The 17,014-nt window shown below is 32.0% G+C and overlaps 2 protein-coding genes across 2 annotated transcripts; one reads left to right on the top strand and one right to left on the bottom strand.

The window, feature by feature from the left end:
• Window positions 1–1,148: 1,148 nt before the first annotated feature.
• On the top strand, window positions 1,149–5,636 carry LOC127092337 (3-ketoacyl-CoA thiolase 2, peroxisomal). Its single transcript, XM_051031187.1, has 14 exons — window positions 1,149–1,399; window positions 1,753–1,829; window positions 2,241–2,325; window positions 2,432–2,558; window positions 2,644–2,742; window positions 2,829–2,896; window positions 3,026–3,133; window positions 3,409–3,486; window positions 3,562–3,694; window positions 3,785–3,881; window positions 4,488–4,611; window positions 4,686–4,794; window positions 5,112–5,195; window positions 5,293–5,636. Exons 1-14 carry the CDS (start codon window positions 1,301–1,303, stop codon window positions 5,397–5,399), a joined length of 1,395 nt encoding a protein of 464 aa, XP_050887144.1. The 5' UTR covers window positions 1,149–1,300; the 3' UTR covers window positions 5,400–5,636.
• A 7,871-nt stretch (window positions 5,637–13,507) lies between these two features.
• LOC127092336 (transcription initiation factor TFIID subunit 11) lies at window positions 13,508–17,014 on the bottom strand. Its single transcript, XM_051031186.1, has 4 exons — window positions 16,618–17,014; window positions 16,447–16,534; window positions 14,314–14,413; window positions 13,508–14,149 (listed from the first exon to the last, which is right to left on the bottom strand). Exons 1-4 carry the CDS (start codon window positions 16,926–16,928, stop codon window positions 14,022–14,024), a joined length of 627 nt encoding a protein of 208 aa, XP_050887143.1. The 5' UTR covers window positions 16,929–17,014; the 3' UTR covers window positions 13,508–14,021.

Genomic DNA, 17,014 nt, shown 5'->3' with positions numbered 1-17,014 from the left:
TCTTATTTATATTATCCACACATGCAATATTGCATAAGATCGCGACTTTCTTAAAATAGTTGCTCTATTTAGTGAAGCTACAAACATGAAACACAAACAAAACTCGTTTGAATCGCCAAATTTCAAGTGCCTTTGACTACTTCACATATCTCTACGACCTTCATGAACCTTAGTAAACCTGAGAAAAATTCACTGAACTCATATTTAATTTTATGTAGTTTGATTATCAATATGTTTAGATTGATTTATTTAGCTTATACGCTAATATACATTTTGTGAGGATGTTTGGAAGAAGTTATGAAATTAATTTATTTTTATACATGAAAACAACTTACAATATTGTTTAATTTTTTAACTTTTTTCCATAAATTCTTCAAAATATCTTATAAAAATAGATTAAAACCTATTCACAAATAATTTATATATATATATTTGTATTATAGTCTAAACAAAGTCCAAATTTTACTCGATTATAAAATCCCGACTATTTGCCGTGTTAAACCAACAATTTAAAATATTTTCATGTGTAAACAACTTAAAATAAAATTACTTTTAGTAAATAAAAACCAATAAAAATAATAAACAAAAAAATGTAATTAATATGTTATTTAAACTTAATTTATATGCATTAACATTACATAAATGTGCAATCAAATCCAATGATTTGCTTATATTATAGAATTATTTTTAAGACACCTACACAAATAGTATTTTTTCAATATATAGTTTAGTAATAATGATTTTTTTTTATATTAGTTATATATAACAAGAATTCACAAATAAATAAAAATTCATAATTTGTGATAATAATTGAAATAAATGAGTGAAAATTGTAAAATCATGAGCCAAATACCAGAAATGAAAAGTTAAAATGAAGATATTAGTTCTCATCCTCGTCATAAAACGTCACCTCTCTAATCACAACCTTACCATATTATATCAAAAGATATAGCATTTAATTTTTTATTTAATTTATTTTCATTAATGATATTTCTTTTGTTAAGCACATTTAATCAAGTAAATATTTATAAATTAATATAAAAATGACATCATCTTAATACATATAGAATATAAAATGGATAATAAGAAATATAGTTTTATTATCCTAAAAGGAAATTTGACTCAGTTTTATCTAAAATAAAATAAAAAATGATTTTTCCGATTGCTTCTTACAACCGGCAACAATAAATAAGATCGGAAATATAAATATAAATACAAGTAAAGAGATAAGCAAATTCCAGTTTCTTCTCTCATTCTATTCTCTGAATAATTCATTTCGATTCGATTTTCACTCTCGAAAATGGAGAAAGCGATTAACAGACAGAAAGTTTTGCTTCAACATCTCAATCCTTCTTCATCGTCGATCTATGATAACGATTCATTTACCACCTCTCTCAATGTTTGTTTCTTCCTCTTTTTCTCTCTTTTCAATTCTCAATTTCAATTCGGTTTTATCGCTTTTTCATAGTTTAGTTTCCCCTTTTTATGAAAAATTAATTATCCAAAGTTCTGATCTTGAATCTGTTTATATATTCATCGGAATTTGATTTTTCGGAAGCGGAGATTCTCTCTGATCCTTTTTCTACACGTAATTTATTTTATAGATTATTTAGGAATTAACGCAAATATGTTTATGTATGTGTACATATTTACATGTATGTACATAAGTATTTGCGTATGGCTGTGTATTTATGCTTTGAATGGATTTGTTATGGTGGATTTTAATTTGTATGTTGAACATTTGATTTACAGGCTTCAGCTTGTATGGCGGGCGATAGTGCTGCTTATCACAGGAAGGCTTCATTTGGGGATGATGTAGTGATTGTTGCGTGAGTTCGACTATTACTCGGATTTATATGTGTTTTGTTTGATAGTTGATATAGGAGGCTTGTGGAAAAGTTTATTTGAGCTTATGTTATGATATATACACTTATATAAGTGATTGGATTGGAAGAGCTTATAAAAATAAGCTGTAATACTAATAGGCCATACAGTATTTTTGGCTTATTTTTGCGAGTTCCATAGACTAGCTATAAAAACAACTTATTTTATATAGAGCTTATCCGGAAATTCTCTTCATTTTCTCTTCAATTGTAGATACCACCTATACATAAAACATTTATACAATAGATGTTTATTAACTAAATGTCTTGCTGTCTTTAACTATGAATTTAGAAGCAATGTGTTGGAGGGATCTCTTAATTTTTATCTTAAAGGGTAGTTATGTTATGTGCTTGCAGTGCATATCGGACTGCTCTTTGCAAAGCTAAGCGGGGTGGATTCAAAGACACTCATCCTGACGATCTCCTAGCTCCTGTTTTGAAGGTTTTGTTATTTTTAATTTCTTATTCGTTTTTGCTACTTTGGTTCGTCATTTGGTCTGTTAATGTACATCCATCTTCGTGAACGTGATGAAGAGGTTTCATTGTAGGCTGTAGTAGAGAAAACCAACTTGAACCCCAGTGAAGTTGGTGATATTGTTGTGGGTTCTGTATTGGGAGCTGGATCTCAAAGAGCTAGTGAATGTCGTATGGCTGCATTTTATGCTGGTTTTCCTGGTATGTCTAGATAATTTGAGTAACTGAGCCTTATCAATGATTCTGATTAGTTATTTACATGTTCTGTTTTTTTTTTGCCATCCAGAAACCGTGCCTGTTAGGACAGTTAACAGGCAATGTTCATCTGGGCTCCAAGCTGTTGCTGATGTAGCTGCTGCTATAAGGGCTGGATTTTATGACATTGGTAATGGATGCATCAAATTGTTTTGTATTTCTTGTGATTGCAATAACTATATATGTATTTTCTTACTTTAACCATGTTTTGCTTAGGTATTGGTGCCGGTTTGGAATCCATGACAACTAATCCAATGGCATGGGATGGATCAGTGAATCCTAAAGTATTTTTCCCGTTTTTCCTAACTTTATTTCCTTTGGAAGATTAATTAAATCATTTAATTTTTTACTTTTGGTATCTGTAAATAAAACCTTCAGAGCTACAAGGTCGTGATATTTCTTTGTTGTCACAGGTGGAAATGTTTGAAAAAGCCCAAAACTGCCTTCTTCCAATGGGGATCACCTCTGAAAATGTTGCCAATCGCTTTGGGGTTTCAAGGAAAGAACAAGATGAAGCTGCTGTAAGTTGAATATATCTTTAAATGCAACATTAAGTTCGCCCTTTTAATTTTTATTTAACTTTAGCAAACCTTAACTGAATCTTGTTGATGTCTATGAGGTGTTAGCTTAGTGGTAAGTAAAACTATAATATTGTAACCTCAAGGGGCAGAGTTCTAATCTCCTCGCGGACAATTATAAAATAGTCATTAATCATTAGTGTTACTTTAAATGATATTTTTTCCTTTTCCCAATTTCTCTTTTAAAAACTGAATTTTGTTGATAATCTTGTTGGTAGGTTGAATCTCACAAGCGAGCTGCCGCAGCTACTGCTTCTGGTAGATTTAAAGATGAAATCATACCAGTTTCCACCAAGGTATTTTCCACCATAAGGCTATATTGGATCTTCCTTAAAAATATTAGGTTATGAATTAGACTTTTCCTTCAATAGATTGTGGACCCAAAAACTGGTGAGGAGAAATCTGTCACCATTTCTGTTGATGATGGAATTCGACCTAACGCAACATTGGCGGACCTAGGAAAGCTTAAAGCTGTATTCAAGAAAGATGGAACCACCACTGCTGGTATAAGATCATAAAAATGTGATTCATTTCCTTAAATTCTTTCTATTTATAATGACATTATTTAATCATTTGATGGTGTATGTGTTTTAGGTAATTCTAGCCAAGTGAGTGATGGTGCTGGGGCTGTTCTGCTGATGAAAAGAAGTATTGCAGTGCAAAAGGGGCTACCCATTCTTGGTGTATTCAGGTACTTAATTGGTAGCATAAAAGTTATAATCCCTGACAATATATACACCGATTTTAAATTGGTATACTGTTTAAGGAAGGCCCAGTAGATTGCCCCGCTCATTAACATGATGTTATAAATTAGAAAATATGTATTTAACATGAAATGTGTAATAATTTGGGACAAATATCAAATCAGTGGTAATTTGTCAGAGTATTGTAGTGACTGTAAAATTTAACCGGTTAAAAATTACATAACTACCCCATGTTATTATTTTAAAAATTACATAACTTCCTGTTTTTTGTTCATCAGGGAGAAGGTTTTATTGGGGGTTTCACACCCACTTTTATTTTCCACATACTTTTTGGTTGTTAGAAATGGTGGACAAGAACCATTAAGTGTTGTTTCCTTCATATGTTTTTTTTTTCTACTCCTAAAGTCCAAAGTTCAAAACAATATAATCCACCTATTTTCTTTTCTCTCCATTTTATCTCCTACGACAATCTCCTTGCATCCAAACAATTGCTAATGAATCTTATTCCATCCTAAAAATCGTCGCATTGCAAATTTGATATGGAAAATTCTTTATTATAATCTGAAGGGTGTTATTTGTTGGTTGTCATGTAGGAGTTTTGTTGCTGTGGGTGTTGATCCGGCCATCATGGGCGTTGGCCCAGCTGCTGCAATTCCAGTTGCTGTGAAGGCTGCAGGTCTAGAGCTTGATGATATTGATCTATTTGAAATAAATGAGGTATTTAACTAATGTCCTTATCTTTTTTTCTCACCATTTGTTTATGTTCTAACTTCAATGATTTGCATATACAGGCATTTGCTTCCCAGTTCGTATATTGCCGTAACAAGCTAGGACTTGATTCACAAAAGATCAATGTTAATGGAGGTGCAATGGCAATTGGGCATCCTTTGGGAGCAACAGGTATATACCATAATTCAACACATCTATTTTCACATTCCAAAAGCTATAATTCCATTACTGAATAATGAAGCTTTAAACTTTATCATATACTTTTTTCCATTTTGTTTTGAAAGTTACCAATTGTTTGCCACATAAGATCTCACCTATAGCTAAAATAACCCAATAGTTTTATGTATTTTCAAACACAAAACTGTAATATGCCTTGGAACATTGAGCTATGAGACGTGAGAGCTCGGACTTGAACGCCAATGTCATAAACTGTACATCATAAGTATGCATTTTGATTTATTTTATTTTATTTTATTTTTGCGATGTAGGTGCTCGATGTGTAGCAACTCTTTTACATGAAATGAAGAGACGTGGCAAGGACTGTCGATTTGGAGTAATATCTATGTGCATTGGTACACTCCACTTTCTCACTGTGTGCGTGTGTGTGTACGGACGCGAATGATATTGAAAACCTTATAGTTAATATTGTTTATTTTAAATTGTGATCAGGTACCGGAATGGGGGCAGCTGCTGTTTTTGAGAGAGGTGATTCCGTTGATGAGCTTCGCAATGCCCGCGTAGGGGACAACCTTTACTTAAGTAAGGATGCTCGCTAGAATTAATTACACGGTACTCATGTCTAGTTGGTCAATATGACTATATTAAGAAATTAGAATAAAAGCTTTGTCTGTGATATAGTGAAAATGTCAATCACTGATCAATAATTCTATAATTTCTATTCAAGCTTTTTTTGTTTTGACCTTACCAGTAGAGTCTGTGTTTGGTAAAATTTATTGTATGAAAGGAAAAGCTAATAAATAATGCAATAGCATATTTTATCGCGTGTTTCTTCATTGAGAAATGTTGTTTCTGAATAACGTAATCACTTCATTACCTTTTACATCAGAGTGACAGCATTCTGGATTTGAACATGGATTGCTCATTTAGTTTAGAGAAGTTTATGCAATGATGTAGAAGAAAATATGTTCATTATTGAATTATTGAATTCTACAAATGATACGCAAACGAAAAATGCATATAAATTACATGTAATTATCATTTGGAACATGTAATTTTAGTTTTATTTTAATTATTTTTTAGGTAAAAGATTTTTGATAATATATTAAAGTTAATATGTAAAGCAAACGTAGATTAGTCTAATTGGTAAGAATTCAGTTTGTCTTGCAAAGACTGACTCTGAATTTCACAATCTATCTTGTTGGTATTAGATGATAAATAAATGTAATTCTATATGCTTTCAGAATCTTAGAGCTTTTGAGATTACGAGACAAATCAAAATCTACTTATTTCAATTATTTCCATCGGAAAACTTTCAGAGAGTTCCTCCACAGCTTCCATTAGGCTCTGCATCTCTAAACTTGAAAATTTTATCACATACACTAATATTTATTTCTCTGTACCTACATTGTCATAATTTTTTTATCCTATTTTTTACTCTTTTCCTCACTGTTTTGCAATTTTTCGAGCTAGGAATTTTTTAACAAAGTTATCAGGTACACATTGATTAGAGTGTGGGATTAAGTAAGTTATTTGATCCTTGAAAGCTAGGAGGATGAATTTTAAAATTGTTGGAATATTATTGTCAATATTCTAATATAGGAAGATGAATTTTAAAATTGTTGGAACATTATTGTCAATATTCTAATATAGAAAGATAAATTAAAAAAAAAATTAAGTTTCATAGTGTTAGTTGAAAAAATTCCTTAGTTCTATATTTGTTTGGTGAGATATTTTAGTTTACTTGGTTCATTATATAAGAAAATTTCTTATTTCATTTTAAAACACAATTTATTTTGTTGAGTTTGTTCTTCAACGTCTGTCGGATCGTCGAAGGGTCAATTTCTTCCTTTTTTTTTTTTTACACGTTGAATTTTTCAAGTATTTTTTTGGAACTCTCTTAAAAATTATGTTAATTTCACTTCGTTTGAGTTGATAAGTTATAAATATTAATTTTTGGATTTATTTGAATTTATCTTGTTTGAGAAATTATTTTGAATGGCCAAATGACTATTATTGAGTTCTCTTTGGAGAATTATTAGAATTTCTCTTGGTTTGAGAAATTATTACGACTGATTGTTATATTAAAGAGTGTATTTTTAAATCAATTCTCTACCGTGCAATTAGTAACTATACAGTATAGAATTGATTTGTTGTATCCTAGAGGCGGCGCGACAGTTCGATTGTTTTGCATAATTTAGATAGTATTTTGAAACGTCTTAAAGAAAGTGACATAGTCGGTGATTCGACCTGGTAATTTCTTTTGTTATTGATTTTCAAAATCGTGAAACAGTATTTTAAAACGTTTACAAAACTGTCATGGTTACTGAAGAAGTTATTGACAATTTTGCGGTCGTTATCTCTAACAAATCATTAAGTTTGAGGGTTCTCACTTCAAATGTTGGCAAGTTAAAATAAAAATTTTCCTAACCTTAAAGAATGTTTTCCATGTTTTGATTGAGGACATTCTTGTTGTTCTTTCGGTATAAAAAGAACAAATTAATGGTAACAAAACTGTGAATTCATAAAGAAATGTTAACTCGTCTGAATTAGACTCTGCTGCAAAATTTAAAGTAGATGATATACAACTCAGAAAAGAAATATTTATCTGAAAAGATAATGATTACCTTTATAAAAATCACATTCTGAAAGATCTTGTTGATGATCTCAATGATTACTATAATAACTGCGAGACTGCTAAACGAATATGGGAAGCTCTATAAACGAAATATGATACTAAAGAAACTGAAATAAATAAGTATGTTATTGGACGCTACCTAAAGTATCAGATGGTAAAAATAAAAGGTTGGTGCAGGTTCATTGTTACGAACTTCAAAATACTGTTTATAAGATCATCACAAAATGTATGTGCTTAGACGAACAATTTCAATTTTCTTTTTATTATTGACAAATTTCCTCTTGTTTGAAACTTTTTAAAAATTTTGCTTTGTCAAAAGACAAGAATTTTTAATTGAGAGTCTGATTATTCACCTTCGAGTTGAAGAAGAATCTTAGAGACAAGATCAAAAAGAAATTTGGAGTACTTCTGAAGCGATTTGGAAAATGGTTAAAGAATAGAACCACAATGTTACGAACCGAATTAAGAATGAGAACCCTTTGAGGGTCCAAATTACTCCAATTGATATGTAACAACCACCACCTTAACAAAATGACACTGGTGTTTTCTCTTGGTTCAATTGTGGAAAATTATGTCCCATGATTAAGAAATGTAAGATCGAGCTTAAACCGTGTATTGTCCCTAATGCACAAGTTAACCTGACTGGTGAGCAGTTTATTGCTTTGATCACTGAAATCAACATGATTGATGAATCTGATGGTTGGTGATTAGACATTGCCTCATCTCGACATATGTCTGTTATGATCGTGCAATTTCAAAACATACACGAAGATGAAAGTGTCTTTGGGAGTTGCCCACACTACTAAAGTTGTCGATATTGGAAAAACGGAGTCGAGTCCACTTCTGAAAAGACTTTAATCTTGAAGGATGTCATGCATATTTCATAGATTGTAAAAAATCTTGTTTATGGTTTTCTTCTGAAAAAGACAGGGTTTAATTAGTCTATTGGAGTAGATTTGTCTAGGGGTGTACATGAGTTGGTTTGGGTTGAGTTTAGCCAAAACCATGACCCAACCCATAAATGGTACATCGATTTGGGCGAGGTAAAATAACCACCTACAATATCATTGGGAGGTTTGGATAAAACCACAAATTTGCGGGTTGAATTGGGTTGGATAGTGGATTACCCATTTTTTTTCCTTTTTTTTCTTCCTTATATAATTATAAATTATGTGTCAAATTTTTTTCTTAATAAATAGTTTAACTTATTTCCAATATTTTTTTTAAACATCAAATGTATGAAATGCGCAATAAAATTCATAATAAACATATTTGAAAAATCAAAATTACATTATGATAATATCTAGAATGACATAAAATACTTGCAACATACAAGAATTAACATCAAAATAATCAAACTAAATAAGTTAAAGTAATTACTTGCAAAATAAAAAATGTTCAAAAGGTTGTAACTGAAGCAACCGAAATTAAAAACATCAAAGTCATCACTCATCAAATTACAAAAAAATAACTAAAAAATAGTCATTCAATAACCCATGAGTTTTGTGGGTTGGATGTGGGTTTAACCATAACCCAATTATTTTGAATGATTTTTCATTTTTTTAAACCATGTTAAACTAATAACCTGGCCCAATCCATATTTTTGGGTCGGTTTGAGTGATTTTATCGGATTTATTGAGTTTATCCAACCCATGTGTACCCTTAGATTTATCGACAATCACTAAAAGTGATGTTTGTGAAATTGCTATCTTTAAGACTTTTATGAATGAAATTGAAATTCTATTTAGTAATAAGATTAAGAGACTTCGTAGTGATAGGGGAAACTAAATATTATTTCAGTTTATTTAATGTATTTTATAAACAACATTGAATTGTACATGAAACAACTACACCATGTTCTTCTGAAATGAATGGTAAAGTAAATAGAAAGAATAAAACTCTTACTGACCTAGTTGTTGTTATTATGTTAAATTTTGGTGTTGCATCTCACTGGTGGAGAAATTTTATTGACTGTTTGCTATGTCCTAATTCGAGTTCCTAAGTCAAGAAGTAAGTTCTCTCCTTATGGCATATTAAAGAAAAGACCACCAAACTTGTCTTATTTAAGAATTTGGGGATATTTGACTTATGTCAGAATTTAGGATTCGAAGCGAGTTAAACTTGCTAGTAAAGCATATGAATGTGTATCATTAGGTATGCAGCAAATAGTAAGGCATATAGGTTTTATGACTTAAATGCTATAGTGATAAGAATCAAATGATGTTGAATTCTGTGAAGACAAATTTTCTGTCAAATAGAGAAATAGTGGGGACACTGAATCGAATCACATTCTTGTGATAAGAACCACATAAAGCAACGACGAAGTAGAAACATAACTTCAATGAAACAAAAGAGTAAGGGTTGTTAAAGATTATGGATCCGATTATGTGGCATATACAGTAGAAGAAGATCCAATAAATCTTCAAGAAGCTTGTCATCTCTGGATGCAGATTTGTGACAAGAAGCTATTAACGATGAGATAGATTCTCTAGAATCTAACAGGACCTGTCACTTAGTAGACTTACCACCTAGTTGCAAATCAATATGTTGTAAATGGATTCTGAAGAAAAAAACACTAAAACCTAATGGAATTGTTGATAAGTACAAGGCTCGCCTTATAACCAAAAATTTTAGGCAAAAAGAAAATATAGATTTTTTTGACACGTTTTTACCCGTCACTCAAATTTTATCCATTAGGGTACTGATTTCAAGAACAACTATTTATAATTTAGTGGTACACCAAATGGATGTCAAAATAACTTTTTTAAGTGGTGACTTAGAAGAAGAAATCTATATGGACTAACCGAAAGGGTTTGTGATTCATGGGCAAGAAAATAAGGTATGCAAATTAGATAAGTCTTTGTAAGGTCTAAAACAAGCTCATAAGAAACGACATGAAAAGTTTGATAACTTAATGATATTGAATGAGTACAAAGTGAATGAAAGTGACAAATGTATTTACTACTAATATGAGAATCATATTTGCACTATCATATGTCTCTATACGGACGATCAACTCATATTTGGACCAAACATTCATGTCGTTAATGATGTGCAATCATTGTTGAGCAACAACTATTATATGAAAGACCTTAGAGAAGCGAGTGTGATTATTGGAATTAAGATCACTAGATCCGAAAAAGGAATTTCTTTGGATCAATTTTATTATATATGGAAAAACTTAAAGAAATATAATTATTTTGATTGTAAACCCGTTTGCACTACATACGATCCAAGTGTAAAGTTGTTTAAGAACACTGGTGAAAGTGTCATACAGACAAAATATGTGGGCATCATTGGTAGTCTTAGGTATGTCAGTGATTTTACTAGATCTGACATTGCATATGTTGTGGGATTGTTGTGAAGGTTTTCTAGTAGATCGAGTAATGAGCACTGACAAGCAATTAAGCGAGTCATTCAGTACCTTAAAAAGACACTGAATCTCAATTTGCATTATCAGATATTTCCTGCTATACTTGAAGGATACAATGATGTAGATTGGAATTACTTATCTGATGATTCTAAAGCAACTAGTGGCTATGTATTCAATATAGTTGGAGGATTTATATCTTGAAATCAAAGAAACAGTCTATCTTGGCTCAGTCCACGATGTAGTCTAAAATGATAGTATTAGAGACTGCTAGTGAAGAAATAAGTTGGTTAAGATATTTGCTAGTTGAGGTCCCTTTTTGGGAAAAAAACTATGTCAGTTGTGTTGATCCACTACGAATGTACTGTGGCTATTGAAAAAATTGAGAATTGTTAATATAATGGTAAAAGACGTCAAATTAGAAGGAATCACAACACTGTTAGAGATTGTATCTCTAAAGGAGCTGTAAGAATGAATCATGTACGCACTGATGAAAATTTCGCAAATTCTTTAACAAAATGATTAGCTAGAGAGAAAGTACATAATACATCCAAGAAGATGAAACTAATGCCTATAGACATATCAGTTACTCACGATGGTATCCCAACCTGACTGGAGATCCAAAAAAATAGGTTCAATGGGTAATAACAAGTTGTGAGTAATATGAGATTATCATGCAAGTATAAATAAGTAAAACATGAATCCTAGAGTAATAAGAGGATGAGATTATAGAAACTCTTAATGAGATTTATACTCTGTATGATGGAGTACCTAGGCTATATAAGTATTTTTAATAGACTCACATATATGATTGTGGAGCTTAGGTCGGTTCCTATGGAATTTCAAGACATAATTCCTAGAGCCTTCACTAAATCAGGATACACGTGCATGGTCATTAAAGCACGTGTTATTAGATTAGACCTTAAGAAAATGTTGTGTGCAAGTTTGATGTCTGAAACAGAGTTCAAGACAATTGTGTCACTCTTATTGAATCGGAATCCCACTGCTACACCCAGGTTCAAGTCGTAGATACATTTGTTTACGCACAATCTTAGAAACGTTTGACATTAATTTTGAAACACTTTTTAAATTCAAGTGGTGGATTATTGGAATATTATGTCAATATTTCAATATAGGGAGATGAATTTGAAAAAGTTTCTTAAGTCCCATATTGTGTGTTTGTTGAAAAAACTCCTTAGTTGCACATTGTTTAGAAAAGATATCTTAGCTAGCTCTCTATATTATATAAGGAAATTCCTTGTTTTCATTTCAAAATACATCAAAAATCATTTTGTTGAGTTTTTTCTTTCTATGTCTTTCAAATTGTCGAAGCGTCAACTTCTCCCCTTTTCTTTCTACTCGTTGAGTTTTTTAAGTATTTTCTTGAATTCTCTTTAGAGAATTATGTTAATTTCTTTTTGTTTAAGTTGAGAAGTTACAAGTATTAATTTTTGAATTTGGAAAATTATTTGAATTTCTCTTGTGTGGGAAATTATTTTTGAGTTGTCAAATGACCATTATTGAATTCTCTTTGGAGAATTATTGGAATTTCTCTTGGTTTGAGAAATTATTTGAGTGATCAAAAGACTATTATTAAATTCTCTTCGGAGAATTATTGGAATTTCTCTTGGTTTGAGAAATTATTTTGAGTGGTCAAATGACCATTATTGAGTTCTCTTTGGAGAATTATTGGAATTTCTCTTGATTTGAGAAATTATTGAGTGGTCAAATGACCATTATTGGATTCTCTTTAGAGAATTATTGGAATTTCTCTTGATTTGAGAAATTATTACGGCTGATTGTTATCTTAGAGTCTGTATTTCTAAATCGATTATCTACCGTGCAAGTAGTAATCATACAGTATAGGTTGTTTTATCTTGGAGACAACGCGGTAGTTCGATAGAACTGTGTTGTTTTATCTTGGAGACAACGCGGTAGTTCGACTGCTTTGTATAATTTTGGTCAGTGTCACGAAACATTTTAAAAAGAGCGACCTAATCCACAACTCAATCCAGTAAATTCTTGTGGCTGATTTTCAAAACTGTAAAACAATAATCTCTAAACAAATTATCCAAGCCATTTAATTTTTCGAAGAACTTAGAAAGAAGTTATCCAATCCATTTAATTTTTCGAAGAACTTAGAAAGAAGTTATCCGATGAATTAAAAAGCAATCCCGGATATCTTTCTGCATAGGTATCCCGGGAAATGCAATTTTTTTAGTCACTAGAAATATTTAATAAAAGATAGGTATATCGAAAAGTGCAATTTTTAGTCAATAGAGATATTTAATAAAAGATTTCAAGTTTGCATTTTTTTTTTAAATTTCTTAATGTTTTTTTTAGTGGCGCAAACCAAGGACGTGACGACCGAATTCCAACCTGTGTAGGTTTATGACGACTCGAGTGGCGATGCTTTGGATGAGCAGTCATAGATTAAATATACACTAGATCTACATCAAAAATAATTGGTTAGTCTAAACCAATAAAACATCGCAATAAGACAAAAAAAGAAGATAACTCAACATAAAGACAGTAATTAAACAACATAATTACAAACAAAACTTTTAGTATATGTAAAAAACGCATTTTAATAAAAAAGAAAGTTCAAGAGAGGTGATTCTAACCACAAATTGACAATAAATCATTCATCTCTATAGAGGATGATAAAGAAAAAGAGACAACTTTTTTTAAGAGACAGCTAAAAAGAAAAAAATATTCTAATTCTCTTCATTTGCAATTTATTGTTTGAATAAAATATTAGGTGTTATTTGTTACAACGAGCAAATTTGGAAGGGGCATTCCCAGTCAAGGAACTTTGGTACTTTGCAAAGTAATTTAACCTCGTTGAGGCATTGCACCAAATAACTGGTTGTCTAATGGAGAGCTCCCAAATTGACCTATTGTAAGAACTCTGTGCTCGAATTTGTTGCTTGTAAAAACTTGCTAGGGTTACTAGTTGATGGAGGAAAAGGTAGTATATTATAATACAATAAATAAAAGCACTGAATATTAGTATTTGACACAACTTACAAAAAAAAATTATGTTGCCAAGTCCACAACATATTTTATTTTGTAGGAAACTTGCCCATTTTACCTACCAACATTGATTCACTCATTCCACTTGATTGGATAAGCTGGATTAAACATTTTTCCTGCATGCATGCCACTGTTGCAAGCCAATCATATGATATACCAAGAATCATATTTGGTCCACTACCGAAATAGCCTCGAAGTTGTTCTCTTGAAGACTTTCCCTTCAAGCTTTAGTCGTCTATGTGCTTCTCTCAGATGACATGGCCGGATTGGTCCAGATTCTTTCCTCTCCTTCATAACCATTCTAGCTGCAAAGATAGAGTACCTTTGATTAATGGAAATAATACCCTGCAACATATTTACCTTGGAAACACAGTTTGCGCGGGACTGGTCACTATATTATTCATTTGCATATTTCTATTTCTAATTATATTAAAAGGAAGCATGCCATGGTTGTAAAGAAAACTAATACCTGTTTCCACAACTTCACCTACAAACACTTTTGCAATCCCTGATACTGCAATCGTAATTGGTATAGAGATTTTCTGGGTCCCGGTGATGCTTGCTAATAACTGCTTTCAGACAACCAATAGAGAAGAGGTCACTTGTGAGTTGTGAGCAATCTTGATTTACTATAATGTAAATTACCGGTGCAAATTGAAATGCAAAAGTGGCATTCTAAAATATGAATATCTTGTAGAAGAACACAATTTCAAATGCAGCATCGATGCACAGAAAATGTGATAGCAACAATTCTGAATAATATACACGGAACAAATTAGGGGAGCCTACCCTACAAACACCCAATCAATGGTACAAAAAATTTGTATTATTCTCTCTGACAGGACAATATCCTATCATTCCAAAACCAGAGAGGATCCAAACCAATTGTAGTTTCTATAAATAATCTGAACTCAACAGTTTAAAATTTTTGTATTCAACAATGTCATGTGTTTATGGTGCGGTATAGTTTGATCATTTAAGAGTCTTGAAATTAGAAAAAGAAATTACCTAATCAGTTTGGGGTGAAGGAAAACAGAATGCTGAAGGTCAATTAATATCAGCCTAGCCTAGCATCAAGAAATAAATAGCTTAAACATGAAATTCTTTAATGCTGTTTTTGTTTTATATTCTGGAAGAAGTTGGAGGCCACTGACTCATTCACTGTCCAAGAACCCACACAGAATGTAAAATACACAGACCCGGCACTTTAAAGTTGAAAGTAAAACAATATTCACTAACCATTGATGAACAAATCATTAGTTGATATTAGAGACACATCTAAATAAATCACAAGTTTGTTGAAATAACATCCCTTGATTTTATTGCTTTACTATCCATCACTGTAGAGGGGCTAACAGAAAACAACCAGGCCTTTAAGACAAGCTTTAATTCCTTTAGTTTTCTAAGAACCATCAAACCCCAAATCCTGTTTATTTAAGGCTCGTCCCTTTTATCTCAAAAAACTGAAATATACACAACTAACCATTAATCCACCCGACAAGCCCTAACTAGTCTTGGGCTGTTAACCCATTTTTCTTCCTCAGTCCTATATCAAGCACTTACCCTATGAAGCACATACACGAACACATGACATGTATACACTGCTAATGATTTAAAAAAATGAAAGTATCAAATGCAACAAATTTAGGGGTGGCGACACTAGTCTGACCCGCGAGGCATGCTCGTTTTGTCTGCACTTTTTCACGGGGTGGGACAAAATTTTAAGCCTGCACCTTCTAATATGTAGGCATGACAAAAATCCGCCCCTGCCCAGACCTGGTTGTCCCCACCCCGATTCAAACGGGAAAACCTGCTTTTTAGTTACAGGGGCGGGGCCACGGGATGCTAGTGCCGCCCCGCACCCACCCTTGCCCTGACCTATTAAATTCGTTTTATTATCTTTATTTTTAATAATTTTACTACCCATTTACTTTTGTTAATCCAAAAGATAGCAAATTTATTATAATAATTATTTTTTTAAATAAAGATTAAATGAAAAGATCAAGTATTATACTATTATTAAAATGATCAAATATTTAGTTTAATTATTGATTTTTGTTGCTATGGAAAAAAATATATATCTAAAAAAAAATCAACTTTGGCGGGCGGGGGAAACCCGTTTACCACCCCTAACGAAACATGCCATTATCGTGTTGGTGTCGACATCAACACCTATTGAGATAGAAAGCACGTCTTCAATGTGTCATTTTTGCATTATTATACCATTACTGTGTAAAATTGTACTAGCAGAACTCACTCTAACACTCTTTCTTCTATAAGGTGAAATTCATGTAAGTCTCACCATTTTATAGGAGACCCATTTCCAAAATGATAAAACTACAAGAATTTTACTCAACAAGAAAGAGAGTACTAAAGTGAGTGTTGTTACTATTCCCCCTTGACGTGTATCCAAGATTAAAAATAAGAACTTTGCTCCATGGTGAGGAAGAAGCAATGGCAAAACAATGAGTAAGAAAAAAAAAAGAGTAAAAATGAAAAATAAATCATTCATTTGGTGCCTAAAATAACATAAATCCTTCAGTTCAGTGATAACATATTATAATCAATAAAGTAATGATTTATGAAAAAGTGAAAGAAATACCCGTTTCATATTAGCTTTCTGGAACCCAGCTCTACGAAATGACTCATATCTACTCATTTGTTCTTCAGTGAATTGTGACAAAATAGCCCTAAAAATTTACAAATAACAACAACAGAAAAAATTAGGGTTTATAAAAAATGAAATGATATAGAGAAAAAAAAAGTTACTTACTGCATCTTAGCCATTTTGTGAGGATCACCAGCAGTAGGAAATTTAGCAAGCTCAACATCCATGTTATCTTCTTCTTCATCGTCATCATCATCTTTATTCTTGGCGATTGTGGCGTTGTTAGTGGAGTTGGTGTTTTTGAATTGATTGTCTTCTTCGTTGGTGTGAGTGGTTTGGGAAATCAAGGAAGTGGATGGTGGAATCTCAGTGTCTGCGTCTGGGTCTGGTTCGGTTTCGATTGGGGATTCTGGTGGTGATTCCTCGAATGCGGCTTCGAATGGGTCTTTTGATTGCTTCATTCTCTTGGAACTCATAAGATCCGTAATTGTGAGAAATTGGAAGTTTAGAGCTTCTTCACAATGGGAATGGATCTTGCACGTGTACACTTCTTTTATTCCCT

Source organism: Lathyrus oleraceus, chromosome 6, assembly GCF_024323335.1.
Source record: "Lathyrus oleraceus cultivar Zhongwan6 chromosome 6, CAAS_Psat_ZW6_1.0, whole genome shotgun sequence".
Taxonomy (NCBI): domain Eukaryota; kingdom Viridiplantae; phylum Streptophyta; class Magnoliopsida; order Fabales; family Fabaceae; genus Lathyrus; species Lathyrus oleraceus.
The sequence above is the reverse complement of the archived record's forward strand: the minus strand, read 5'-3'. Positions and strand labels throughout refer to the sequence as shown.

What these genes read in the sequence shown, in the direction of transcription:
- LOC127092337 (XM_051031187.1), top strand. Translation starts at nt 1,301, where the DNA reads ATGGAGAAAGCGATTAACAGACAGAAAGTTTTGCTTCAACATCTCAAT. An exon ending in GATGATGTAGTGATTGTTGC is followed by an intron (nt 1,830 to 2,240) that starts GTGAGTTCGACT and finishes ATGTGCTTGCAG; the next exon opens with TGCATATCGGACTGCTCTTT. An exon ending in GCATCCTTTGGGAGCAACAG is followed by an intron (nt 4,795 to 5,111) that starts GTATATACCATA and finishes TTTGCGATGTAG; the next exon opens with GTGCTCGATGTGTAGCAACT.
- LOC127092336 (XM_051031186.1), bottom strand. Translation starts at nt 16,928, where the DNA reads ATGAGTTCCAAGAGAATGAAGCAATCAAAAGACCCATTCGAAGCCGCA. An exon ending in AGAAAGCTAATATGAAACGG is followed by an intron (nt 14,414 to 16,446) that starts GTATTTCTTTCA and finishes GTCTGAAAGCAG; the next exon opens with TTATTAGCAAGCATCACCGG. An exon ending in AGGTGAAGTTGTGGAAACAG is followed by an intron (nt 14,150 to 14,313) that starts GTATTAGTTTTC and finishes CTATCTTTGCAG; the next exon opens with CTAGAATGGTTATGAAGGAG.